Source organism: Felis catus, chromosome C2 (assembly GCF_018350175.1).
Source record: "Felis catus isolate Fca126 chromosome C2, F.catus_Fca126_mat1.0, whole genome shotgun sequence".
Classification (NCBI taxonomy): Eukaryota; Metazoa; Chordata; class Mammalia; order Carnivora; family Felidae; genus Felis; species Felis catus.
Genome location: NC_058376.1, coordinates 235,062 through 257,997, shown reverse-complemented (window position 1 = coordinate 257,997; position 22,936 = coordinate 235,062). Strand labels below are relative to the sequence as shown.

The following is a 22,936-nucleotide window of genomic DNA, read 5'->3' as shown; positions in this document are numbered from 1 at the left end:
CACAGACTGCCACTCTTCTCTAGCGCACCTGTGTCCTAGGTGGACCGGTCCACATGCGGTGGGTCAGTTGGGGTTCTTTGTTTCAGCCCACTGGGTTATATGTAGCCTTAGGCCAGGACCACACTTCCTTAATTACTGTGGCTCTGTAGTAAGTCTTGACATCCGTGGAGGAATCTTGCTTCCTTCTGCAGGAGTGTGTCAGCTGTTCTCATCCGTGTGTCAGTGCCAGCTTTGGGATCAGTTTGTCAGGTGCCACAGGCACACCTGTTGAGATTTTGGTTATAATTGCTTTGAACAGTTTGTAAATTGACACCTTCGCATTATTGAGTCTTCCAGCGCACGGACATAGCATATCCTTCCATTCATTCAGATCTTCACTTTATCTCAGTAATGTTATATAATTTCTTGTGGTGAGACTGCAATATATTTTTTAACACATATTCTTAGATATGTGGCATGTTTGTTTTAATCGTATTGCAATTACAATCATTAAAAATTTTTACTTAATATTTATTGCCAGTATACAGAAATGAGATAGTCTTTCTACACTGTTGTGGTGTCTGGCAGCCTTGCTAACTTCAGTTATAAAAGATTCATAATGTGCTCAGTCACATCATCTGCAAATAATGAGTTTTGTTTCCAACCGTTTACCTTCTCTCCACCCCTCCACCTTGTTGCATTGGCTAAGACTTTCAGTAAAAAGGCCTTTGTCCTTGACTTATTTCTACTTCTTCAGTGAAAGCTTTCAATACCTGACCGTCGATTATGATATTTCCTATAGGATTTGTAAAGATAGGCTTTATCACTTTAGGGAAATTTCCTTCCATTTTGAATTTAAGAAGGATTTTAAAAATCATTTAAAATCCTGAGTGATTGTTAAATTGTTTTACTTTTTTTCACCTTTGTTAATGTGACAAATTATGTTGATTTTCTGTTGAAACTTTTTGCATTCTTGAGATAAACTGACCTGGTCATGATGCATTATTCTTTTTCTATATAGCTGGATTCAGTTTGGAAATCTGTATGTATTACAGTTATCAACATCTTGAATTGACCTTTCTATATAGACAAAGGCAACAGTGCTTTGAATTGAATATTTTTTTTCTCATTTGTTTCTTGGGTCCCACAGTTTGCTCACTTCACAATGTTGAGCCTAGGTTTAGTATTATTTGCAATGAAATTTTACCACTTATTCAGAGGGCTTGGCTGCTCCACAGGAATTTGAGGGAGGTAAATTGTGACTCTTGTGTTACCTCTTTGGTACATTATCGCATGGGGTAAATGTCAAGGCTGCTGTGGGTGTGGGGATGGACTCGGGTTTTTTTGTCTTCCTACCCCATGTCACCCCGGCCTTGGTCTACCTCCCCAGAGACCTTGACTCTTTGTTTCATCTCCCATCTTCCTCGGGGAAGCTGTCCTCTGCTGAGCATCCACTAGGGCTCTGTACTGAGCTGTGTGCCAGCGGGGAGGGGTCCTGGGTCTAGGGGCTGGGTCCTGGAGGGCCAGACACACCACTCCAGCAGCCAGTGGCTCTGAGCAGGTTACTGACACCTCCCAGACTGTCTTCTCTTGAGTGGAACCTAGAGATGGAGGTAGGACCCACCTCATGAATCATAAAGGTTAAAAGAACTGTATGCCACTCTGATAAGGGATGTGGTTGAGAGACATTTAATGACATGAAAATGCACTCACAGTGCAATGTTGATTGAGAAAAGCAGAATGAAGTATTGTCCCATTTCTTGAAAATTGCACATGTGTATATGTGTGTGTGTGTGTGTGTGTGTGTGTGTACATGTAACCGAAATAACGCTGACTTTTTTCTGCTAGCTTTTCTATGTTCTAAATTTTCTATAATAAAATCCTGTTCTATTTGTGTATTAAGAAAAATAAATCTATAAGTTGTGTTTAAGAGAAAACTACGATGTTCATTACAGCATTGTGCAAAATAGTTATCAGTTGGAAACTACCTGAATTTCCAACAATAGAATGATGGTACATTATGGGGTATTGTGATTGCTACATTAAAATGTTAATAATTAGTTTCTTAAATTTTACATTGCTTAGTATTTTTATTTTATTTTAGGCAAACTTTGGAGTCGGAGTTTAAAACTAGCTTATACTCTACTTAATAAACTGACTAGTAAGAATGAACCACTACTTAAACCTGGAGACAGAGTAAGTAACTAGAATATAACTTATTGGAGTGAGCAAAAACAGAAACTCTAAAAATATGTCTCATTGAAATCAGTATTCCATCAGTTGGCTAGATTTCTAGCATTAATGCAAGGGATTTAAAGTCAACAAAGAAAAAATATTAAATATGGAAAAAGTTTATGATGATGTACATAAGGTGATGGTTCTTTTTATTCTTCCTCATTGCCCAACCACTGACTCTTCAAGTTCTTTCCTCTTTGACTTCATATATATTGATTTTAATAAAAATATTAATGTTAATAAATATTAGGTCCCCAAAGCTTAGGTTTTATGAGAGAACATTGATGTAACTTTGAAATTCTGTGTGTTCCCTACTTACCTCTTCCTCTCTTCCATATGACCAGGCAGCCCCCTCTTGCCTCACTGCAAAGGTGGTTACAAAGGAGGCTAGAGACGTGGTGTTCCTTGTACTTACTGCACTGCCCAACATTTTTGGCAGTAGATACATGGGGCTACTTAAATTGACCAGAAGTAAATAAAATAAAAAATTTAGTTCCTCAGTCACACAAGCCATGTTTCGAGGGCTCATACATAAGCCACATGTGGCTAATAGCTACCACATTTGATAGCTTGAAGATAGAACATTTGCATTATCATAGAAAGTTCTGTTGGTCAGCACTGCTCCAGGCAAACTGAACCAGACGTGAGAAGTGCAGGTAGACCAGAACATCCAGGATGGAGGACAGGACACCCAGTAGTGAGAAAATCTAGTGAGAGAGGCTGCCTGTGGTCAGATCACCCAGTAGTGAAACTGTAAGTTTCATGCAACTCTGAGTGCCCACTCTTTAAATAGAACCAGTCGCCAAGGACATTTGAAGAAGGAAACCTGAATGAAACAGAACAACCAAAGGGCAAAGAAGAGAAAAACAAGAAAAGGGGATGGTGGCCAGGCAGGGGAGGAAGAGAGAGGAAGAGGAAAGAAACTTGGCAGAAAGCCAGAAACAGAAAAGGAATTTTTAAAAAATTAGTATTACTATCCCTGGAGAACTAAGATGAACATATTGCTCCATAAATCAAGAAAAAGATGCTAGTAGGGAAGACTAAGAGATGGAAAGTGGGAAGGACAAGTAGTGCAAACGTGAGACTTGGTCAAGGAGGTCCAGCATCTGGCCAGTAGGAGTTCCAGACAGGAAGGAGGACAGAGAGAAGAGAGTTGTAAATGGTTGTAGTAACGCCAGTCAACATCCTGGAGCTGGAGGGTGTTAGCTTCAAAGTGAAGGGCCTGCAGCAAAGCTCGGCAATACTCCTTACTGCTTCCGCAGCAGGACCAGGTACAGAAAGGAGCCTCTGAGCTTCCAAGGGGAACAGGAGTGAGCCACAGAGCAGGGCAGCCCAGGAGGACGGAGGTCCCAGGATTGGGGCTTGCTCCTGAGCATCTGGTAAGACTTAGGAGCTCACCCGACTGCTTGGCTACTTGGAAAATACTTTCGATAGGTATTTAACACACGTGGTGGAGCATTTTAGAACAAATTGGCCAGTGGAAACTGGAAAGCAAAGCAACTAAAGGTGGTGGTAGCTGTCACCATCAGCAGATGTGGACGAGGCTGTAAACATGTGAATAGTATGATAACGATGCTTGTGCTTTAGAACAAGCATGTAAGAATTACTGATTTATGGTGTGCTTTAAAATGAATCCAGATCGGGGCGCCTGGGTGGCTCAGTCGGTTAAGCGTCTGACTTCAGCCCGTGTCACAATCTCGCGGTCCGTGAGTTCGAGCCCCGCATCGGGCTCTGTGCTGATGGCTCAGAGCCTGGAGCCTGCTTCCGATTCTGTCTCCCTCTCTCTCTGCCCCTCCCCCATTCATGCTCTGTCTCTCTCTGTCTCAAAAATAAATAAACGTTAAAAAAATGTTTTAATAAAATGAATCCAGAATCACTAATTTATTTTTCTTGAAAAAGATTCCTGCAGGGACAGAGACTTCCAGATATTCTTCTTGACTTGTGAGAGAGTCCACGTAGTTAGGTTAATTATGAAAGATTGACAGGATCACAGTGAATGAACTAATTATGAGATGTGGGTGGCAAATTTCTCTTCCCTTGAGGAATAGAGTTTGTAAAAGTGAACAAACATGACTCTTTATAACAAATCCTCTAAAAATGTTTTTATACCAAACATTTAGTCTCAAAGCTACAGGTCATAGTTCTGGTGCAACCACTGTTACATCAACTTTTGAAGGAGAGCTTTGCCCTTTTCAACAAATTAACTTGCTAGAAACTCGATTTCCAGACCTCAAGCAGAGACTATAGGTGTAGCTTGAGTTTTGTCTTAATGAAGTGGAGAGTTGTTAGCAGCCATTGTTTTGTGTCCAAGGGCCCACATCAGCAGTCTGTCCACTCTTCTGACTTACCATTTATGGTTTCAAGCAAACTCACTACAAGATTTGGGGCTTATAAAAATCTTGTTCCATAAATAGCTTTTAAGTTTATCAGATGTTCTAAGAAATGGAAGCTGGAGGATGGGGGAAGAGAAAGAGGCAGGAACACAGAGGGCTGAGTGTTCATCTACAGTGATAGGAAGTAAAATCGATACTGAGACATGTTCAAAAAATAGAATATAGTAGTATAAGCATCATAATATTTAAAAATATGAATAAATAGCAAGAGGAAGATGTAAGATGTTTAAAAAATGTTTGTTTGTTTTGAGAGAGAGCGAGTGTGCATGCTGGTGCGCCAGCTGAGGAGGGGCAGAGAGAGCATCCCAAGCAGTCTCCATGCTGTCAACGCAGAGCCCAACCTCACGACCATGAGATCGTGACCTGAGCCGAAATCAGAGTCAGATGAAATCAGAGCTGATGCTTCACCGACTTAGCCACCGAGGCACCCCTAGGATATTTTTTAAGTGGTTGCCTTGGGGAGTGAGGAAGGGCGGAGCATATGGGTATTACTTTTCATTAGTACTTTTTGTCATCTTAAATTGTGTGCTTTTAAAATGTTTTTGATAAAAATAAAAATGTAAGATAAAGAGAAGATACGGCTTAAACAGTGGCAGCATGGTGATCAGGTGGGCCCCCCAGGGAGTCCGCAGGAGGCAGCAGCTGTAGGGGTCTTAGCTGAGGTGTTCGATGCTCTCCCCCCTCCCCTGTCAGTACACTGAAGCCTTGAGTGAAGATCTGTTCAGCTAAAACTTTGGTGTTAGGACCTTACCTGCTGGAAGATACTTTAGGTGTTATTTGATTCCGAGTCCACTTTTCCTGTTGGTTCCGGCACTTCTCGCCTGGACTGGCGGATGTTGGGGGGGGGCAGTACCTCACCAGGGGTCCTCAGCTGCTGCCCAGATAGAGTGCACAGAGCCAGGTCCCCATCCCACAGCCAGACTGGGGCTGGACTGCCTCTAGACACAAACATTTTAAATTATTTTGTTGCATGTGGAATAAAGATCCCAGCCTAAAAACTATGAAAAGTTATATGGTTGAGGGAGTTTAAGGACCAAGAATTAACCTCCAAATTACATTTTCTGAACCCAATTTGAAAAGCTGTAAGATCATCTAAACCGTCCCAGATTCCATCTAGTCAGCAGAGATCCTGAGTGTTGAGAATGATCGCATGCTTCGTGAGTGGGTTTCATGGTTTTCCTTCGCGCTGTTGTAGGTGGCCCTGGTGTTTCCGAACAGTGACCCTGTGATGTTCATGGTGGGGTTTTATGGCTGTCTCCTGGCAGAGCTGGTTCCTGTCCCCATAGAAGTGCCGCTAACAAGAAAGGTAGTTCACTCTGTCTGGGCCGCGGGGTTTTCTTCCAAAGCTGACACATAGACGCGACACGTCCTATCTTGCCCTCCCGGGAAAGGACGTGTTCTGGCAGACAGGTGCTGCTTTGACCCACGGGAGGGTCCTGCACGGCAGGACTTCGGGAGACATTAGATGCAGTTTCACCTACAGTTACTCATTTGTATGTATCTTGCTGGTGAAAGGGACTTTTAGAAGCTGTAGATGGAGCTAATATATCATCTCTGTGAACTTTCCAGTACAGACAGTGAGCATTTTTTCTCTGATGAATAGAATTTATGATTTGATAAGATTTAGTTAAACTTTCTCCCAAAACCATATGCTTATTGATAATAATTTTCATTTCTTGGGAATAAATAAATCACACAGTCATTAATGTATTGTAGCTCACTTCTCAGTGATAATATTGAATATGCAAGATGGAAATTTTCTTGCATTTCTGTCCACTTACATAACAGCATGCGTTTTTTGTTACCAACAAATGATTAATGTGGGGAGCTTGCTGATGTTCTGGGTACCCAGTCCATCTTAAGTGTAAGTGTCAGTAATCTGGTTATGGAAAACGAATAGCATTTTAGGAGTAGACAAAGTATGTATTTTAGAAGATTAAAGCTCTCTACCATTTCAGAGTTCAGGTACTTAAAGTGAGCATTGTCAGCAACAAATACTCAAGAATCCCAAAAGTAAAGTTTTAAATAAAACCAGTATATCTCAAAGGATAATATATGACAAACAGATATTTGACTACAGAGACTCTTCGGAAGAAGCAAGAGGTTTGTCAAACCTGCAAGAAGAAAATGACAAACCTTTACTGAGGGACACATATAGAAGAAGCGTTGACAGGGAATGTGCATTTCTGTGGGGAATAAGTAAAAGTGTCAAAGGTCGGGACTCCTCAGGTTAATATGTAAATTTTAAACACAATTCAAGTGGAAATTTCCATGCTGTTATTTTTGGAGTTTATTAAAATGCTCCAAAGTGTCGTTTGCAGGAAAACACTTTGAGAAATTAGCCTATTATCTAGAACTTTGTATTTCATTGCAAAAATACGTCTTTTAAATTTAAAAATGCTTATATTTTACTTTCATGAAAATATAGTCTCTACTACATAGGATTGGGTTGTAGGACTGACTTTGCAAGGGCAAGGTGAAGCACTCTGCTTTCTGTGTGTGGGCCTGAGCGGGCAGGGCCCTTGGTGGCGGCCCCGTGAGCGCCTCGCCATGTTTTGTGCAGGACGCCGGCAGCCAGCAGGTTGGGTTTCTGCTGGGAAGCTGTGGCGTTGCCCTGGCCCTGACCACGGATGCTTGTCAGAAAGGCCTGCCCAAGGCACAGACCGGAGAGGTGGCAGCTTTCAAAGGTAGGCCCCTGCAGGCGGGGGAGTCCACCTGCGGTGTGCGGGTATCCTTTCGTGGCAGCCGAACCTTATGTGGGCTGAGGGGTCTTCAGGAGTGAGGTCCTGGTCACAAGCCTGTGTATCTCGCCACCCACCCCTTGCCCCAGTTCAGGGTCTAGGCCTGTGCCGTTTGGTGTGGTGGTCACAGGTCAGAGGCACCCACTGACTTAAATATGAATTAATGTAAACAGGACCAAGACTTCTGCTCCCTGGGTGCTCAGTGGCTAGTTGCCAGTGGCGGGCGGCTCAGCCCTGAGACCCACTCACCACTTGGCTGGGCCGGTGCCTTGTCCGTGCCTTCACAGGTTGGCCCCCTCTCGCCTGGTTGGTGATCGATGGGAAGCATCTGACCAAGCCCCCGAAAGACTGGCATCCACCGGCCCGGGATGCAGGGGCCGGGACCGCCTACATCGAGGTAATGATCTCGTCCCGCTCGGAGCCTGCGGACCCCACGAGCCCAGCTCGTTTCCCGTGACAGTGTGCGTGGTCACAGGCTTACACTTACCCTCTGTCTTACCATCACCTCAGAGGCAGAAAGGGTAGGACGGGAGCTCAGTCAGGTCTGGTTTCACTCCTGCTTGATCATCCCTCCCCAGCTCCCTCGGGATGTCAGCAGTTAGGGAGAGCCTGTGTGTACCAGTGTGCTGGGACACTTGCCCCACGGTGTGTCCTAGTTTCCTCTGTGGGTGTCACCCTGAGAGTCATGGCATAAAGTGTGCTCTGGTGTGACAGGATGGTTAGTGAGGGACAGATGACTGACCACTTCTCCTTTTTAAGTTCTGTCAGCCTCCCATTCTGTCTGCTGTGGCCTCCAGAAGCGTCACATAATGGATTTTTTTTCTTGAAATCTTTCAGTATAAAACAAGCAAAGAAGGCAGCACAGTGGGGGTCACGGTGTCCCACGCATCCCTGCTGGCACAATGCCGGGCTCTGACCCAGGCTTGCGGCTACTCGGAAGGTAAGGGCATGCGGGCAGCTCTTCCAGCCTCTGCCCCAGGTGGGGCCAGTCGCCAGAGTGCTCGGTGCTCTCTCTGCTCGTGCTGGAGGCGTGGGTGTTAGGTCACCCCGGCAGCCCCACTCAGGGGCCTTTCCAAAAAATATATGTGTGTGTTGATTTTACAGAGCATGAAATTCACACACTACCACTTGCTTATGCCTGGTGGGCTGGTTCAATCTGTGATGTAGCTGAGAGGCAGTGTATCTTGCATTAAAAAAAAAAAAATGGAAAACCGTCTTATTGGACCCACGTTTGTATTACGATGTTCTTTTTTTTGAAAAAAATTTTTTTCAACGTTTATTTATTTTTTGGGACAGAGAGAGACAGAGCATGAACGGGGGAGGGGCAGAGAGAGAGGGAGACACAGAATCGGAAACAGGGTCCAGGCTCTGAGCCATCAGCCCAGAGCCTGACGCGGGGCTCGAACTCACGGACCGCGAGATCGTGACCTGGCTGAAGTGGGATGCTTAACCGACTGCGCCACCCAGGCGCCCCTGTATTACTATGTTCTATGAGTATGGTTTTGGCTTAAGCTGTCATGCATGCAAATACAGAAATGGAATCTTTATGGTTGTAGATTTTCTGTTGGTAACATATAGGTAGCTCCCCACCCCCCCCCCCCATTTACTGTTAAGTGTTGGATATTTAACTTAGAGAACTGTTATTTTAAAAACTATAACAATGGATACATGGTAGTTTCCTTACCATAGCAATACTGGAATTGAATAAAACTAGAAAGTAAATTGAATGGTGTGTTTAAATAACTAAAATATGGGTGTTTAAAAGTAAGGGGTTAAAAAAAATGAAATTAAAAGGGGTAGCTGAAGACTTCAGTTAAGATTTGGAAAATGATTTTAGATATATTCAAGGGCCTGAATAATTTTTTAAAAATTGGATTCGTTAAATCAAGTCACATGGTTTTCTTTTTGTCAAGATCTATGTATCCCTTCTCATGTGGGCTCTTTAGCTAACAAAGGGAGCGTGTGCACAGAACCTATTCAGAAAGCACTCATGTTTCCTGGCACAGCAGACCTGTGTTCACCTTTGGTGTTCATCCGGTGGGGATGTACCTGGGCGTTGCTGTGGTTTTGATGGGGGCCACATTTGCTCACAGCCCCTGTGTGGGGCCTGGAGCCGGGTCCTGCTGAGCACAAGGCTGTGTGCGGCCTGGGTCGCCACCCGCTCATGCGTCCGCCACCTCCGCTGGGGGAGAGCAGAGAGAAGGGGCAGCTTTCTGAGGGGGCTACAACACGAGCAGCCCGTGACATTGCCCGAAGATGGAGGGTAGTGGCCTCGGTGCGAGAAATGGGGGAGTCTGGGTATAAAGTGAGAAGTAAGCGTGTCCATGGTGAGTCCTCACCCCACATCTCACTGCAGAGTGAGAGGCTTGAGCAGCCGCCTTGGGCACGCCGTTGCTTGTGTTTTCGGACCAGGGATCAGCATAGCTCTCTGTTTGAATCCAAAATCATATTGACCTACTTTTGAGTTTTTCTGGTAATATGAATAGATAACCAAGATAATTGATGAATTAGTGCATGGTGTTTGGAAATGTTGTGTATGTTTCCTAAAACCCTTCATGTCAATGATGTATTCATTTCGGTTTCTTTAAAAATGCACATGACTTGTGAAGAGGGTCACTCAGTGGTTTAACCATCTTTGTCCACTTTCAGCTGAAACATTAACAAATGTGCTGGATTTCAAAAGGGATGCTGGTCTGTGGCATGGAGTGTTAACAGTGAGTGTTGTATGCTAAATGATCTAATTGTTGCAGTGAGGGATTCTAGTGCTTCCTATCAATAGATGACACCAATCCCTATTTTTAGGTGATGTAATTAACCCTTATCTGAAATGAAGTGTCATCATGAGAAGGCCATTGACGTTATCTTTGCCTTCTCTGGCGTGGTGTGGCCCTCTGCTGTCTGCCCCTGGACGAGGCCTGCCCCTGAGCACCTCTGTTTTTTTTTCACAGAGTGTTATGAATAGGATGCATGTGGTCAGCATCCCGTACGCACTGATGAAAGTGAACCCACTGTCCTGGATTCAGAAAGTGTGTTCGTATAAAGGTAACGGGAAACAGCACCATCGTTGGATTCACCCTTCATTAAAGAGGTCACTTAGGGGGCGCCTGGGTGGCTCAGTCGGTTAAGCGTCCGACTTTGGCTCAGGTCACGATCTCACTGTCCGTGAGTTCAAGCCCCGCGTCGGGCTCTGTGCTGACAGCTCAGAGCCTGGAGCCTGTTTCGGATTCTGTGTCTCCCTCTCTCTCTGACCCTCCCCCATTCGTGCTCTGTCTCTCCCTGTCTCAAAAATAAATAAAACGTTAAAAAAATTAAAAAAAAAAAAAAAGAGGTCACTTAGATTAAGAAAACAATAAAGCTGACACACAGAACTGCAGATGCGGGCTGAGGAGCCCCCACAGCCCACGTGTGCTGTGACCACGTCTCAGACGTTGCCTGACCTGCGTGCACGGCCTTGATGACCCTTGTGGAGGACAGCGCCATGACAGCTCTCTCCTGCAAGGACCATAGGCTTCTGATTTTATTCTCTTGAAATTTCCTTTACAGTCACATCACTACTCTCAATTCTTAGTAGTAGATAGAGAGGGTTTTAATCTGAAGCCGGGCTTTTCAAGCCACCACTAGCAGAGCTGCTGATTCCAAAGAAGCAATGTAGACAGAGTGCCATGGGGCTGCCCATGGGCCCTGCCGTGCCCTGCCCTGCCCCCTGCCTTGGTTAGCTGCAGTGCTCCCTGAGCACCTGCACAACCCTCGGCCCTGTCTCTACTCCAGCAGGGCTGGGGGGCACCTTCAGAAAGCCCAGAGGCTGGGCCTCAGGTCTCTTTTCTCCCACTAACTTGTCCCCGGTGACTGCCCGTGCTGATCGCAGCGCTGGCGGCCACATGCGGACGTTGGGCGCGTGCTCTGCTGTGCATCTTTGCAACAGCCTTGGGTGGTAGCTGTCTCTGTTTCTCCTGTTTTATGGAGGACAGCTCAAGTTGTGGTGGATTTGGCAGGTGTGGCCCACTAGTCTGTGCACAGCCAGGACTGAGGGCCGAGTCTGTCTCTTCACATCCTGGTGTCTTCCCAGCACACGGCAGGCCTGGCCACATGACCGTGTGAGTCAGCAGCTCAGGTAGGGACCACAGAAGACAGAAGAGCAGACATGGGAAGAGCAAGATAGAGCTTCCAAGAGAAAATTAAAGTTGGGAGACAGATCTGAGATTTCTGTGTCTGAATCAGACCTCAGAGCTGGTTTTTAAGCACAGTAGGTCAGGACAGTTGCACTGCCTATGGGACATGGCTGCAGGGAGCCTGTGGCCAGAAACACAAGTCTGTGTTGTCTGTCCTCTCGTGCACCTGCATGTGTGTCTGTGAGGTGCCAGGGCACCACTTTCCCATGACACAGGGCATGTCTGTGCTCCTCCTCTGCAGCCCGGGCCGCGCTGGTGAAATCCCGAGACATGCACTGGTCTCTCCTAGCTCAGCGAGGACAGAGGGACGTCAGCCTCAGCTCGCTGCGCATGCTGATCGTGGCTGATGGCGCAAACCCCTGTGAGTAAGCCCAGCTGATGGAGGATGTGGCCTCTCCTCCCGCAGGCCTGACTCTGGGGGGAAGAGGCTTTAGTAGAATATGGAAGAAACAGCATGGCAGCATTCCGTGTGCATGAAATAAATGAATGTCCTGTAACCTGCTGTGACATACAACCCCTGGTGGTGGGGAGCGAGGCGGGGGGGAGTACTCACTGGTATCTCCCATGCATGTTTATGAAGGCTCTGAGTTTAAAAGCAGTTTTAACACCATCGACAGAAGATACATTAAGAAATGACCAGAATGTAGATGTTAATTGGGAGCCTGTCCCAGCCTCCGTCCTTGGTCCCTGTGGCCCCACTGATCTGGCTCCACCTCCTTGTGGGATTTCCCCTGGCGGCTGATGTGCGCCCTGGGCTCTGCACAGGGTCTGAGCGTGGCTACCCGTTGGGGGCTGTCCGAGGCCTGCCGCAGGGGAGGCTCCGTTGACCTTTGGTGGGGTTTCTATGCAGCACAAAGCCCTTGACCAGGTAGGTGGGTTTTCTTGTGGGTTTAACAGCTGTGTGCTGCTGTTTTTGCATTGAAACCACCCTGGACCAGAGGCTGGCCTTTCATCTAGTCCCCTAGTGAGAAGGGCCCTGAGAACCCTGCACCCCTGGGTCCCCCACCGCTCAGTAGGGCACACCGCCTTCTAGCTCCTCCACCCACACCTGGGCCCAGCAGGGCCTCCTCCATCCTGCCTCCAAGATACCAAGAGCTGCTCGCTGCTCTGTGTCCCCGAGCCACCTGAACAGCCCACTGCCAACAGCTTCTCACCTGGCACTGCCTCCACCCTCCCAGTCGCTAGGCTTCCACGAGGAAGCCCTTCGCCAGACCTGATCCTCCACAAACCTCAGATCCTGCCGCTCCGCATGCCCCCTGAATGAGCTGGGTTGTCTTGTGTGTCCTCTGCTGTCTACCAGTGCCCAGCACGAGCAGGACGCGGGCCCCTCCCCTTCCTGGGCCTCTCTGTGGCAGAGAGCTTGAGGTTTGTGGTACGGCCCTGGGGTCCTGATGGTTGCGGCCCCAAGCAGGCAGCACCCACCTACCGGGGAGCTGAGTTTCCACATCTGTGACACCCCAGACTGGCCAGGGAGAGCAGGGAAGAAGCAGGGGGGCAGCCTGGGGGTGGTGCATGGGCCGCTCATGGCAGGGACCCTGTGGCCCCAAGGCGCTTTCCGCAGCAGGCGCTTACATGCACCTGGGCCTTGTGAGGAGGAAGAGTTGCCTGTAAACACTCCTCTGTCACTTCCCACTCAGCAGACCTGGGAGGAGGGGTGAGGGCAAGGCTGGCTGTGAGTTAGAACTCAGAAACACGGCAGGGGTTAGACACAGGCTTTCTGGGAGGAATTTCCAACTCTTCTCTGCTAGTGATTTCAAAATGCACCGTGCTTTTCATGGAAACAGCCCACCCCTCCGCTTGTCTCCCTCTGTCTTACGCAGGGTCCATATCCTCCTGTGATGCGTTCCTCAATGTCTTCCAGTCTAGAGGGCTGAGGCCAGAGGTCATCTGTCCTTGCGCCAGTTCTCCTGAGGCGCTGACGGTCGCCATCCGCAGGTAATATGGTTGCTTGCTCAGTCTTGTAAACACGGAGTTCTCACTCCTACAGCTGAATTACCTGTGGTACCAAATACAGCCAGTCTGTCTCTGTCTCTGAGCAGTAGGAGTAGTCAACGCTCTGGAGCAATCAACGTGCCATCCTGTGCCAGGTTCCCAGGCGTGTGTGCAGAGTGATGGTGCGGTCCCCCGGGGCACATGCCCCTCGCCCTGTTGGTGGTGGGACCTGTGTAGCTGCTCCCGGGACTGTAATCATGGGCTTGTCTTCCCTGAGCGCCTCTCCTCCTCCTTGGCCTTGGTAAACATAGCAGCCCAGGGCTCTTCCCTGCCCTGGGGAGGGCCCTGCATCTGCGGTGCTGGCAGCCATGCACGGGGGTCTGTGCTTGTGGGGCCCTCACCCTTCCTGGAGAAGCACCGTGACCCATGCTTAGCACCGCCCACTCACGGGGAAGCCCCCAGGGCCGTCTGTGCTCCTCCATCACAGCCCAGAGGGCAGGGTCTCCTCCTTCCTGTGCTCCTCCCACACCCATGGTGCTCCCCAGGCCATTTTTTCCTTCCCGGGTCACCTCTCGCCTGCCCCAGGGCTCTTGTCCCCAGCAGCTCCGAGTGCCATCCTGGGGTGGGGGGCAGTATGGTTAGTCGAGAATGTTAGATTAGTATATTCATAGTCTGTGCTTTCATATGTGCAAGTCTTCAGTAATCCTAGAATTTTAACAACTCAGCAAGAAAAATAACATCTTTATCCTTCACACGCCATAAGGTGTTCTTCATTCCTTTGTTCTGTGGTGACTTCTCTTGCCCAACAGTGTGCTTTTTCTCACTGGAGAAAACATTGACCTTTGTTACTCGGGTCCCAGCTGCAGCTGCGCACCCCACCCCCACACCTGCTGGCAACAGCCATTGTATTTCCCTTCGCTCTCTGTGTCCGGAGTTTGGACTGGCAGACGTGGCTTCCTGCACAGTCTCTGGTCTCTGGAGTGGGCTGCCCTGGGCCTGTGCAGGCACGTCATTCTGCTCACCTGGCTGCCCAGGGCTCCCAGCAAAGGTCTCAGCACAGCCAGGTAGAAGCTGAATCACCGTTAGGACCCCTCCTGGGAAGTCACATAGTATCACTTACACGGTTGTCACAGGCCCACCAGATGAAGGAAGGGACGCAGACCCTGCCTCTGGGTGGGAGGTGTGTGCAAGTCCCCACGTGGGGAATAGCACGTGGGGTGGAAACGCTGCAGCGCCTTCAGGAAGACTGTCTGCTGTGGCCAGTCGTGTGGCCTGTTGTCCTCACAGGGTGTGGTGCCGAGAGGGGCTTTGGTGCAGCATCGTCCTGCAGGCTAGGTGGGCCGTGGGTCCCTTCCTCCATGGGCTCTGTCCCCTTGTCAGCTGGTCTGGTTTCGTTTTCTAGGCCACCAGACCTGGGAGGACCTCCTCCGCGAAAAGCTGTCCTGTCGATGAGCGGTCTCAGTTTTGGCGTGATCAGAGTTGATACTGAAGAGAAGTTGTCAGTTCTTACTGTTCAGGACGTGGGTCAGGTGCTGCCTGGAGGTGAGGGATGCAGCCGGAGTGTGTCTTGTCCTGCGAGCGGTTGACAGAAAGAGAGTCCAAAGTGCTCCAGGCTTTGAAGGAGTGCTCTGCAAGCACACAAGTAAAAGGCTTATTAACAATGTTTTTCTGTATAAATTGGTGTTTTAATTTGTAATACATCTTTTCAGTTTTTGCCTGCCCTTGTGATAAATTTAAGGTTGAGCGAAAATATGAGGGTGTGCTTGTGGCCTCTGAACCTGACTTGTGCTTGTCTGGTGTCTGGGAAACGGAGCAGTCCCTGCAGGCCAGATACAGGCTTCGTGCGTCACACACGTTGAGGCATTTAACCTCACTGCACGTCTGTAAACAGCCTGATAATTGGGTTATACCAGCAAGGAGTATGTGTTACATTAGGAGCATGACCCTGAAGCTTCCAGGAAATTCCTGTGGCTTCCAGAAAGGCCTACGTGAGCCCTCCTGCCCATTAGGCCCCGTGCGCCTGAATGCTGGCCCCATGGCAATGCCACAGGAGAGGGTGATAGAGCAACCTAAGTGTTGCAGAGGGAAACTGAGCACTGAGCCTGGCCCAGGAGTCCCTAGTGACAGTTGTGAATAGGGGATGCTCTGTTCATGCTGCTCTGAGGTTACCCCTCACTGCGATGACCTCACAGCTGCTCTGCTGTCTCCTCACCATGCAGGCCTTTCTGAGATTCATGGGTAACTATCTTGACCACCCTCCTTAGGCATGTGTGCACACAGTGCTCCCCTAGGAGTATGTGTGTGTGTGTGTGTGTGTGTGTGTGTGTGTGTGCGCGCGCGCGCGCACAGTGCTCCCTGAGGAGTGTGCATGTGTGTGCACAGTGTTCCCCTAGGAGTGTGTGTGCATAGTGCTCTTCTCGGTGCATGTGTGTATGCAGTGGTCCTGCGGGTGTGTGCATGTGTGTGCACGTGCGTGCACGTGCAGTGCTCCCCTAGGTGTGTGTGTATAGTGCTCCCCTATATGCGTGTGTGTGTGTGTGTGTGTGTGTGTGTGTGTGTGTATAGTGCTCCTCTGGGTGTGTGTGTGCAGTGCTCCCCAGGTCAACATGTGTTCACTGGGACAGTTGCGGAGCCGATTGGCCTGGTGAGGGCTGATGGCGCCTTGCTAAGCAGATACTTAACCTTGCACTGTGTTAGCCCCCCATGAAGTGGATTTGCGGCCTTTCGTGCCTTATTGTGAGAGTATCTGGCTGTGAGCTGCGGGCTCACAGTGACCTGCACAAGAGCACCAGCCTCCACTTTACAGAACATGGTCGGATTTGTGAATAAACAAAAGTCGCTGAATGAGTGCCCCTTCTTTGTCTTCCTGATCGCCTGAGTCTTTGGACAGGAGCATGTATTAGAGTCCAAGGGAGGGCAGTGCGCAGGCCCCCACAGGCTGCTTAATTCATCACTGAGTGACCGAGTTTGTTTTAACAGACACCTGTGTGTTCTGGCACGCACGTCACTCTTCTGTTGGAAGCTGTTTGTGGGCCTGCTCTTGCAGGGCTGGCCGGCCTGGGGCTGCAGTGACCTGACAGGCAAGGTCCCCAATGCCCAGGATTGTCTGCTGGGGAACTGCTTAGTGACAAGGGAACTATGGGGTCGGCCGGCCTGTCCCGTGGGTTCAGGAGGGCCACATGAGGGGGCGTGGAATCCTGTCAGCCCGGGCTTATACGTGCAGGATGCATTGTGTTGTGGTTACACACTACGTATAAAATGTAGATTAGCGCCTGCACAGAGCGTGGATTCTACATGTCCTAGAACTCACCCTAAGAACACACTGCGTATATAATGTTTTGTTCCCATAACTGCAAACGTAGCAACAAGTATATCTCTGTTAATGACCCATTTAAGTGTATTTCCATGCTTATGATTTTGAGGGTTTTTTCTCTTTTTAGCTGATGTGTGTGTTGTGAAGGTAGAAGGTACCCCTTATCTCTGTAAAACTGATGAGGTTGGAGAAATATGTGTCAATTCCAGCGCAACTGGCACAGCGTACTATGGACTACTTGGAATCACAAAGAGCGTCTTTGAGGTTTGTACCTTTTTGTGACCTTTATGTTGGAGTTAAGTTCCATAAGCACTGATGCAGCACACTGGGCAAGGTCAGCTCCCGGAAGCCAGCACTTTGCATGTTGGAAGTGTTGACTTGTTGTGATGAGTCCAATGAGTGCCCACTCCTCTGGGCCAGGCACTGGACACGTGGAAATAAGGGGGTAGCAGGAGGGACACAGGCCATGCTGGGTGTGGGAGCCCCAGGAGGGTCTCATCTGCTGGCAGAGACTCCTTCCCCCGCCCAGGGAACCTTGGGCGACAGCCTCATCTGCCAGCAGGCAGAGTGTGTGCTGAGCTCTCCTGCTTGCCTGCTGGGTCTTACTAGCCAGCTGGTTGATTATCCATGGACCACAGCCTGACTGTCCCCTCTCTGTTCTATGCAGACTGTCCCAGTCACAGCAGGAGGAGCCCCCGTGTCTGACAGGCCTTTCACCAGGACAGGGCTGCTGGGCTTCATCGGGCCTGTGAGTATGTTCTGCTGCCAAGACCTGGGCCTCCACACCTCAGTGGAAGGGACGCTGCCCGCATCTATTGGGTATCTAGGGGCCATGGACTACTCTCCACATCCCATAGTGCACAGGACAGCAAACATGACAGGACTGTCAGCTCAGGATGTTCCTGATGCCCGTAGGCCCAGTAGCAGTAGGAGTCCTGTACAGCTTCACCTTTCCACCGCCGACTCCCCTCCAGATGTCCCCTGGCCCCCAGCCCAGCCCACCAGGCTGCATGACCCTTCCACCCCATAGCCACCCCTGGGCCATGTGGACCCGTCTGTTCCTTGGTTTCCATGTGCTTTTGGCTGCTTGGAGCAGCCATCAGCTGCCTGACCCCCCAGGGCTTGCCTGCGTATCCTGAGTCCTGACCAGTGTACTTGCTTCCAGGATAACCTGGTTTTTGTCGTGGGCAAGCTGGATGGGCTAATGGTGGTTGGAGTTCGTAGACACAATGCGGATGACATCGTGGCCACTGCGCTGGCTGTGGAGCCCATGAAGTTTGTCTACAGAGGCAGGTGATGCGCTGCGGGTCCCTGTGCTGTGGCTCTAGATCCCTTCTCTACTTACAGTTTGAGTTGAGAAGTCTGTCTTCAGTAGAAGGAAAGTCCAGTGATTTGAATACACAAAACCTAAAACTTCCGGCCCATCAGAAAAACTTCACAGAAAGGATGATCTTTGCAGCCAGGAGCCTGTTCTGTCCTCACCTCTCACAGTGCTCACGCAGCTCTTTCAGAGGATGAGGCCCATGGAGCACTTGGGTCAGCATCCTAGAACCTAGACATGCAAACCGAAACAACCAAGTACCAGGTGCTCTGAAATCACCGATGGCCAAGTGTCTCTTCTGCTAAGGTTCAGCGAGACACACAGAGGCCCTACCTTGTTCCTGGGATAAGAATCAATTCAGCTTTTCTAGTGTGTTAGGCAAGCCCTTTAAAGATTCTCATTTCTGTTGAGCCAATAAATGGACCTCTGGCTTAGACCCAGGGCAGCTAGGGTGAGGAGAGGAAAACCCTGTCTGACTCTGTTCACTTCCTGAGCTCTTTGCCCTGGAGGAGCAGCCTGGTCTCCTAGTTGGCCCATTCAACTGACGGAGCTTTTTCAATTTTCTTCTCAAGGGGGGGGCTCTTGTTACTCACACTAAGGTACCCCTGAGCCTGGCTAGACCCTGCCTTTGAATATCCCTTAAAAAAATCCTTAAGGAATTCTGCCAAATGGTGGGCACTGCTGGCCCTTCTCTTAGGTCAGGACAACAGGGGTGGGGGATGACCACCCTGGAGAAACTGGCAGGGCAAGCCTGTATGGGTGCCTAGAGCATGGGACGCCAGGACATCGTGACCTGCCCTCACAGCAAAAATGGGACACTGTTGGTGTGGGTATCCATAGGCATAAGGTCAGGGTGGCCCACATCTGTTTCTGGACTAGATTAGGGAGGCCACCGGAACCTGATGGTACCTGGAGGCAAAGGCCAATCCTGAGAAATCCATGCCATCTCAAGTGATTAATGGAGGTCTGGGTGATTGCATCTCCCATTGGACAGGGTACCTTCCTGTCCCCACCACCGTAACCACCTCAAAATGAGCCACAGCCGATAGAGTGTGCCCTACAGGAACAATGTCCCAAGAATGCTAGCACGTGAAAGGAGTTCTTTGTTCTTAAACACAAACATGATAAATGGAATAAACAGTAGGATAGATAACAGCTAGAGAAGGAAGTGATAAGTTGGAAAGTCAGATTAAGGAACTTCTCCCGAAGTAAGGAAAAAGAAAGTTGAAAAGAAAGATTAAGGGAGATGGAGTGAGAAAAGGGCTGGTGTCCAGAAAGCAGACCCCAGGGGAGGGGGCACACGCATGGAGGGAGGGCAGCGTCTGAGAAGCAGGCTTTTAAGTTATTATTTAACTTTAAGGATGTTTAAGTTATTAAAAGAAATTTTTAGAATTTATTTATTTATTTTGAGAGAGAGCAAGGGGGAGGGGCAGAAAGAGAGAATCCCAAGCAGGCTCCACGCTGTCAGTACAGAGCCCGATGCGGGGCTTGAACCCATGAACCATGAGATCATGACCCCAGCTGAGACCAAGAGTTGGACACTTAACCGACTGAGCCACTCAGGCACCCCATAGAACTCATAATACTTGTGGACAATGATTTCTGCACACGGAAATGTACCACATGTATTATAATTAAGGAAAATTGTCTTTTAAGATATGTGGCTGGTTGTTTTGCTTTCCCCCGAAGTCCTTTTTGTTTTAGTGAATTGGAACTTATTTCAGCCACACTGTAGGAGATTAGGGACTGGTTGCTCTTTAGATTCGAAGCAAGCAGCCGGTTGCTAGATTGGCTTGTGAACACTAGCACTTTCACATCGTCCAAGTGAGAGCGAGTGTCTGTGTCCTGCTCAGTACCCTTTGCTGGGTGGTCATTTTTGTCCTCGTCTTCCCCCAGGATTGCCGTGTTCTCCGTGACGGTGCTGCACGATGACCGGATCGTGCTTGTGGCTGAGCAGCGGCCTGATGCCTCCGAGGAGGACAGCTTCCAGTGGATGAGTCGCGTGCTGCAGGTGGGCCCAGGCGGCTCGCTGCCTTTCTGGCCTGTTTTTCGGAGTGTGATGAGTCCAAGTATACAGCTGTTCCCTTCGGCGCCCTGCCTGCCTGCCCTGTTCTCTACCTCAGTGTTTGGAGCACCTTTTGTAGCCGTGCTGAGCAGGCCGATGTGTGGTTGCCCCCCACCTGGTCACAGGGTTGACCCACTGAGAGTCGTGGCTTCCAGGACCCTCCACCCCGCACTGCCTGCATACAGTGGGCACTAAATAAACATGGGCTTTGTGAGGATGAGAGAACAGCATTTTGAAACCGTAATGCTATTCAAGGGTTAGTATGTCCCAAAACAGCAGTTCCATAAATCTGTCAATTAGGATGATTTAAAGAGAGACTCTTACTTGGATTCACAGCAGGCCATCGCCCCGGGGGCTGGTGAGAAATGAGAGGTTGTGCTCGTCCACACCAGTGCTTTTCCCAACATTTTATGAAAATGCCAAACATACAGCGAAGTTGAAAGAAATGTACAGAAAATTCCTAATATGCAGTCTTTAGGTTCTGCAGTGATGGACATGTTGTTACACTTGCTTGTCCCAGTCTGTCCCTCTGCCCACTCACTGGCACCACCTTTCCCTGCACGGCACTCATTTCTCACATACTGAACTGGGGTTCAACATATTCTCTTTGGGGGTAAGGGGGTAAAATTTACGTCCGGTAAAGCACACCAGCTTTAAAGGTACCATTCAGTGAGAGGTTTTCAGTCGACTTGATTGGATGGAACTTACAGGTATAATGAGCCCATTTTTAAGTGGGCAGGTTGATGAGTTTTGGCAAAAGTATGCACCCAAGTAACACTACACGACGATATCTAAGATGCAGAGTATTTGCATCACTCCAGTGTCCCTCGTCCCCATGCTGCTGGCCGGCCCAGAGAACAGGCTTTGTGTCAGTACAGGGGAGCAGCATAGGATGTCTTCCTTCCTGTACAGACGTTCTGTGTTAGGGAATCACACAGTGTTTGCTCTTCTGTCTGGCTTCTTTGCCTCAGCATGTTTTTGAGATTCCTTGTGTTGTGTGGATCAGTGGTTAATTCCTTTTGATTGCTGAGTTGTGTTTCTTTGCTTACCTGTTTCCGTCTTGATGTACGTTTGGGTTGCTAATTTTTTACTGTTATGAATAAAAACTGCTATGGGCAACAGTGTACATGCTTAACCAACAGAGCCACGCAGGTGCCCCTATTATGGAATATTTTTAGTACAACAAACAAAAAGAAGAATGTAATAATCCCCATGTTCCTATCACTCTGTTCAACAGTTACCAATCCAGGCCCCATCTGTGTCCCCACCAGGCCTCTTCCTCTTCTCCCTCAGGAGTGGGGTTTTTTTGTTGTTGTTCTTTTTTGTTATTGTTGTTTTTTAATGTTTATCCACTTTTGAAAGAGAGAGTGCGAGAGGAGGAGGGGCAGAGAAAGAGGGAGACACAGAGTTCAAAGCAGGCTTCAGGTTCTGAGCTATCAGCACAGAGCCCAACGCAGGGCTCGAACTCACAAACTGGGAGACCATGACTTGAGCCGAAGTCAGACGTTTAACCAACTGAGCCACCGAGGCACCCCCAGGAGTGGTTTTTTTTTTTTATTATTTATTAAAAAAATTTTTTTTAAATATTTATTTATTTTTGAGAGAGAGGGAGACAGAGAATCTGAAGCAAGCTCCAGGTTCCAAGCTGTCAGCACAGAGCCTGACGCAGGGCTTGAACTCACAAACCACGAGATCATGACCTGAGCTGAAGTCGGATGCTTAACGGCCTGAGCCACCCAGGAGCCCCTCCCTTGGGAGTGTTTTCAAGCAAATGCCAGACATCACATTTTATCTGTAAAGATTTCGTTATTTCTTGGGGCGCCTGGGTGGCTCAGTCGGTTAAGCGGCCAACTTCGGCTCAGGTCATGATCTCCCGGTCTGTGAGTTCGAGCCCCGCGTCGGGCTCTGTGCTGACAGCTCAGAGCCTGGAGCCTGTTTCAGATTCTGTGTCTCCCTCTCTCTGACCCTCCCCGTTCATGCTCTGTCTCTCTCTCTGTCTCAAAAATAAATAAATGTTAAAAAAAAATTAATAAAAAAAAAGATTTTGTTATTTCTTTAAAAAAGAAATATCACTATCACATCTCTAAAAATTAATAATTGTATTTATTTGTTTATTTAATGTTTATTTATGTTTGAGAGAGAAAGACAGCATGATCAGGGGAGAGGAAGAGAGAGAGGGAAACAGAATCTGAAGCAGGTTCCAGGCTCTGAGCTGTCAGCACAGAGCCTGGTGCGGGGCTTGAACTTATGGACTGTGAGATCATGACCTGAGCCCAAGTCAGATGCTTAACTGACTGAGCCACCCAGGTGCCATATCTTTTATTTATTTTTAAATTGAGATATAATTGACATAATATTAATTCCAGGTATACAACATAATATCATCTTTATATATATTGTGATCACCACAGTAAGCCTAGTTGACATTTATCACCATACATAATTACAAACTTTTTTCTTGTGATGAGAACTTTTTTTAAATGATTTTTTCATTTCTGAGAGAGAGAGAGAGTCAGAGCATGAGAGGGGGAGGGGCAAAGAGCGAGGGAGACTGAATCTGAAGCAGGCTCCAGGCTCTGAGCTGTCAGCACAGAGCCCAATTTGGACCTGAGCCCAAGTCGGATGCTCAACTGACTGAGCCACCCAGGTGCCCCTCTTGTGATGAGAACTTTTAAGATCTGCTCTCTTAGCAGCTTTCAAATGTGCAATACCACGTCTTTAACTGTAGTCACTATGCTGTGCGTGACCTCCCCAGGACTTGTTCATTTTATAACTAGAAGTTTGTACC

The 22,936-nt window shown here is 48.5% G+C and overlaps 1 protein-coding gene across 11 annotated transcripts in view; it reads left to right on the top strand.

The window, feature by feature from the left end:
* DIP2A (disco interacting protein 2 homolog A) overlaps positions 1–22,936 on the top strand; it is a 118,245-nt gene that overhangs the window by 68,520 nt on the left and 26,789 nt on the right. For 10 of the 11 annotated variants that reach the window (XM_023238583.2, XM_023238582.2, XM_023238578.2 and 7 more), the window contains 14 exons: positions 2,084–2,175; positions 5,803–5,913; positions 7,171–7,294; positions 7,636–7,745; positions 8,186–8,288; positions 9,998–10,062; positions 10,297–10,390; positions 11,759–11,878; positions 13,338–13,452; positions 14,852–14,991; positions 16,890–17,026; positions 17,430–17,510; positions 17,928–18,055; positions 19,980–20,094. In XM_023238583.2, the coding sequence (XP_023094351.1) occupies positions 2,084–2,175; positions 5,803–5,913; positions 7,171–7,294; positions 7,636–7,745; positions 8,186–8,288; positions 9,998–10,062; positions 10,297–10,390; positions 11,759–11,878; positions 13,338–13,452; positions 14,852–14,991; positions 16,890–17,026; positions 17,430–17,510; positions 17,928–18,055; positions 19,980–20,094 (1,535 nt within the window). Of the gene's footprint in view, positions 1–2,083; positions 2,176–5,802; positions 5,914–7,170; positions 7,295–7,635; positions 7,746–8,185; positions 8,289–9,997; positions 10,063–10,296; positions 10,391–11,758; positions 11,879–13,337; positions 13,453–14,851; positions 14,992–16,889; positions 17,027–17,429; positions 17,511–17,927; positions 18,060–19,979; positions 20,095–22,936 lie in introns of those variants that run through there. The other variant, XM_023238586.2, reaches the window with a different exon arrangement.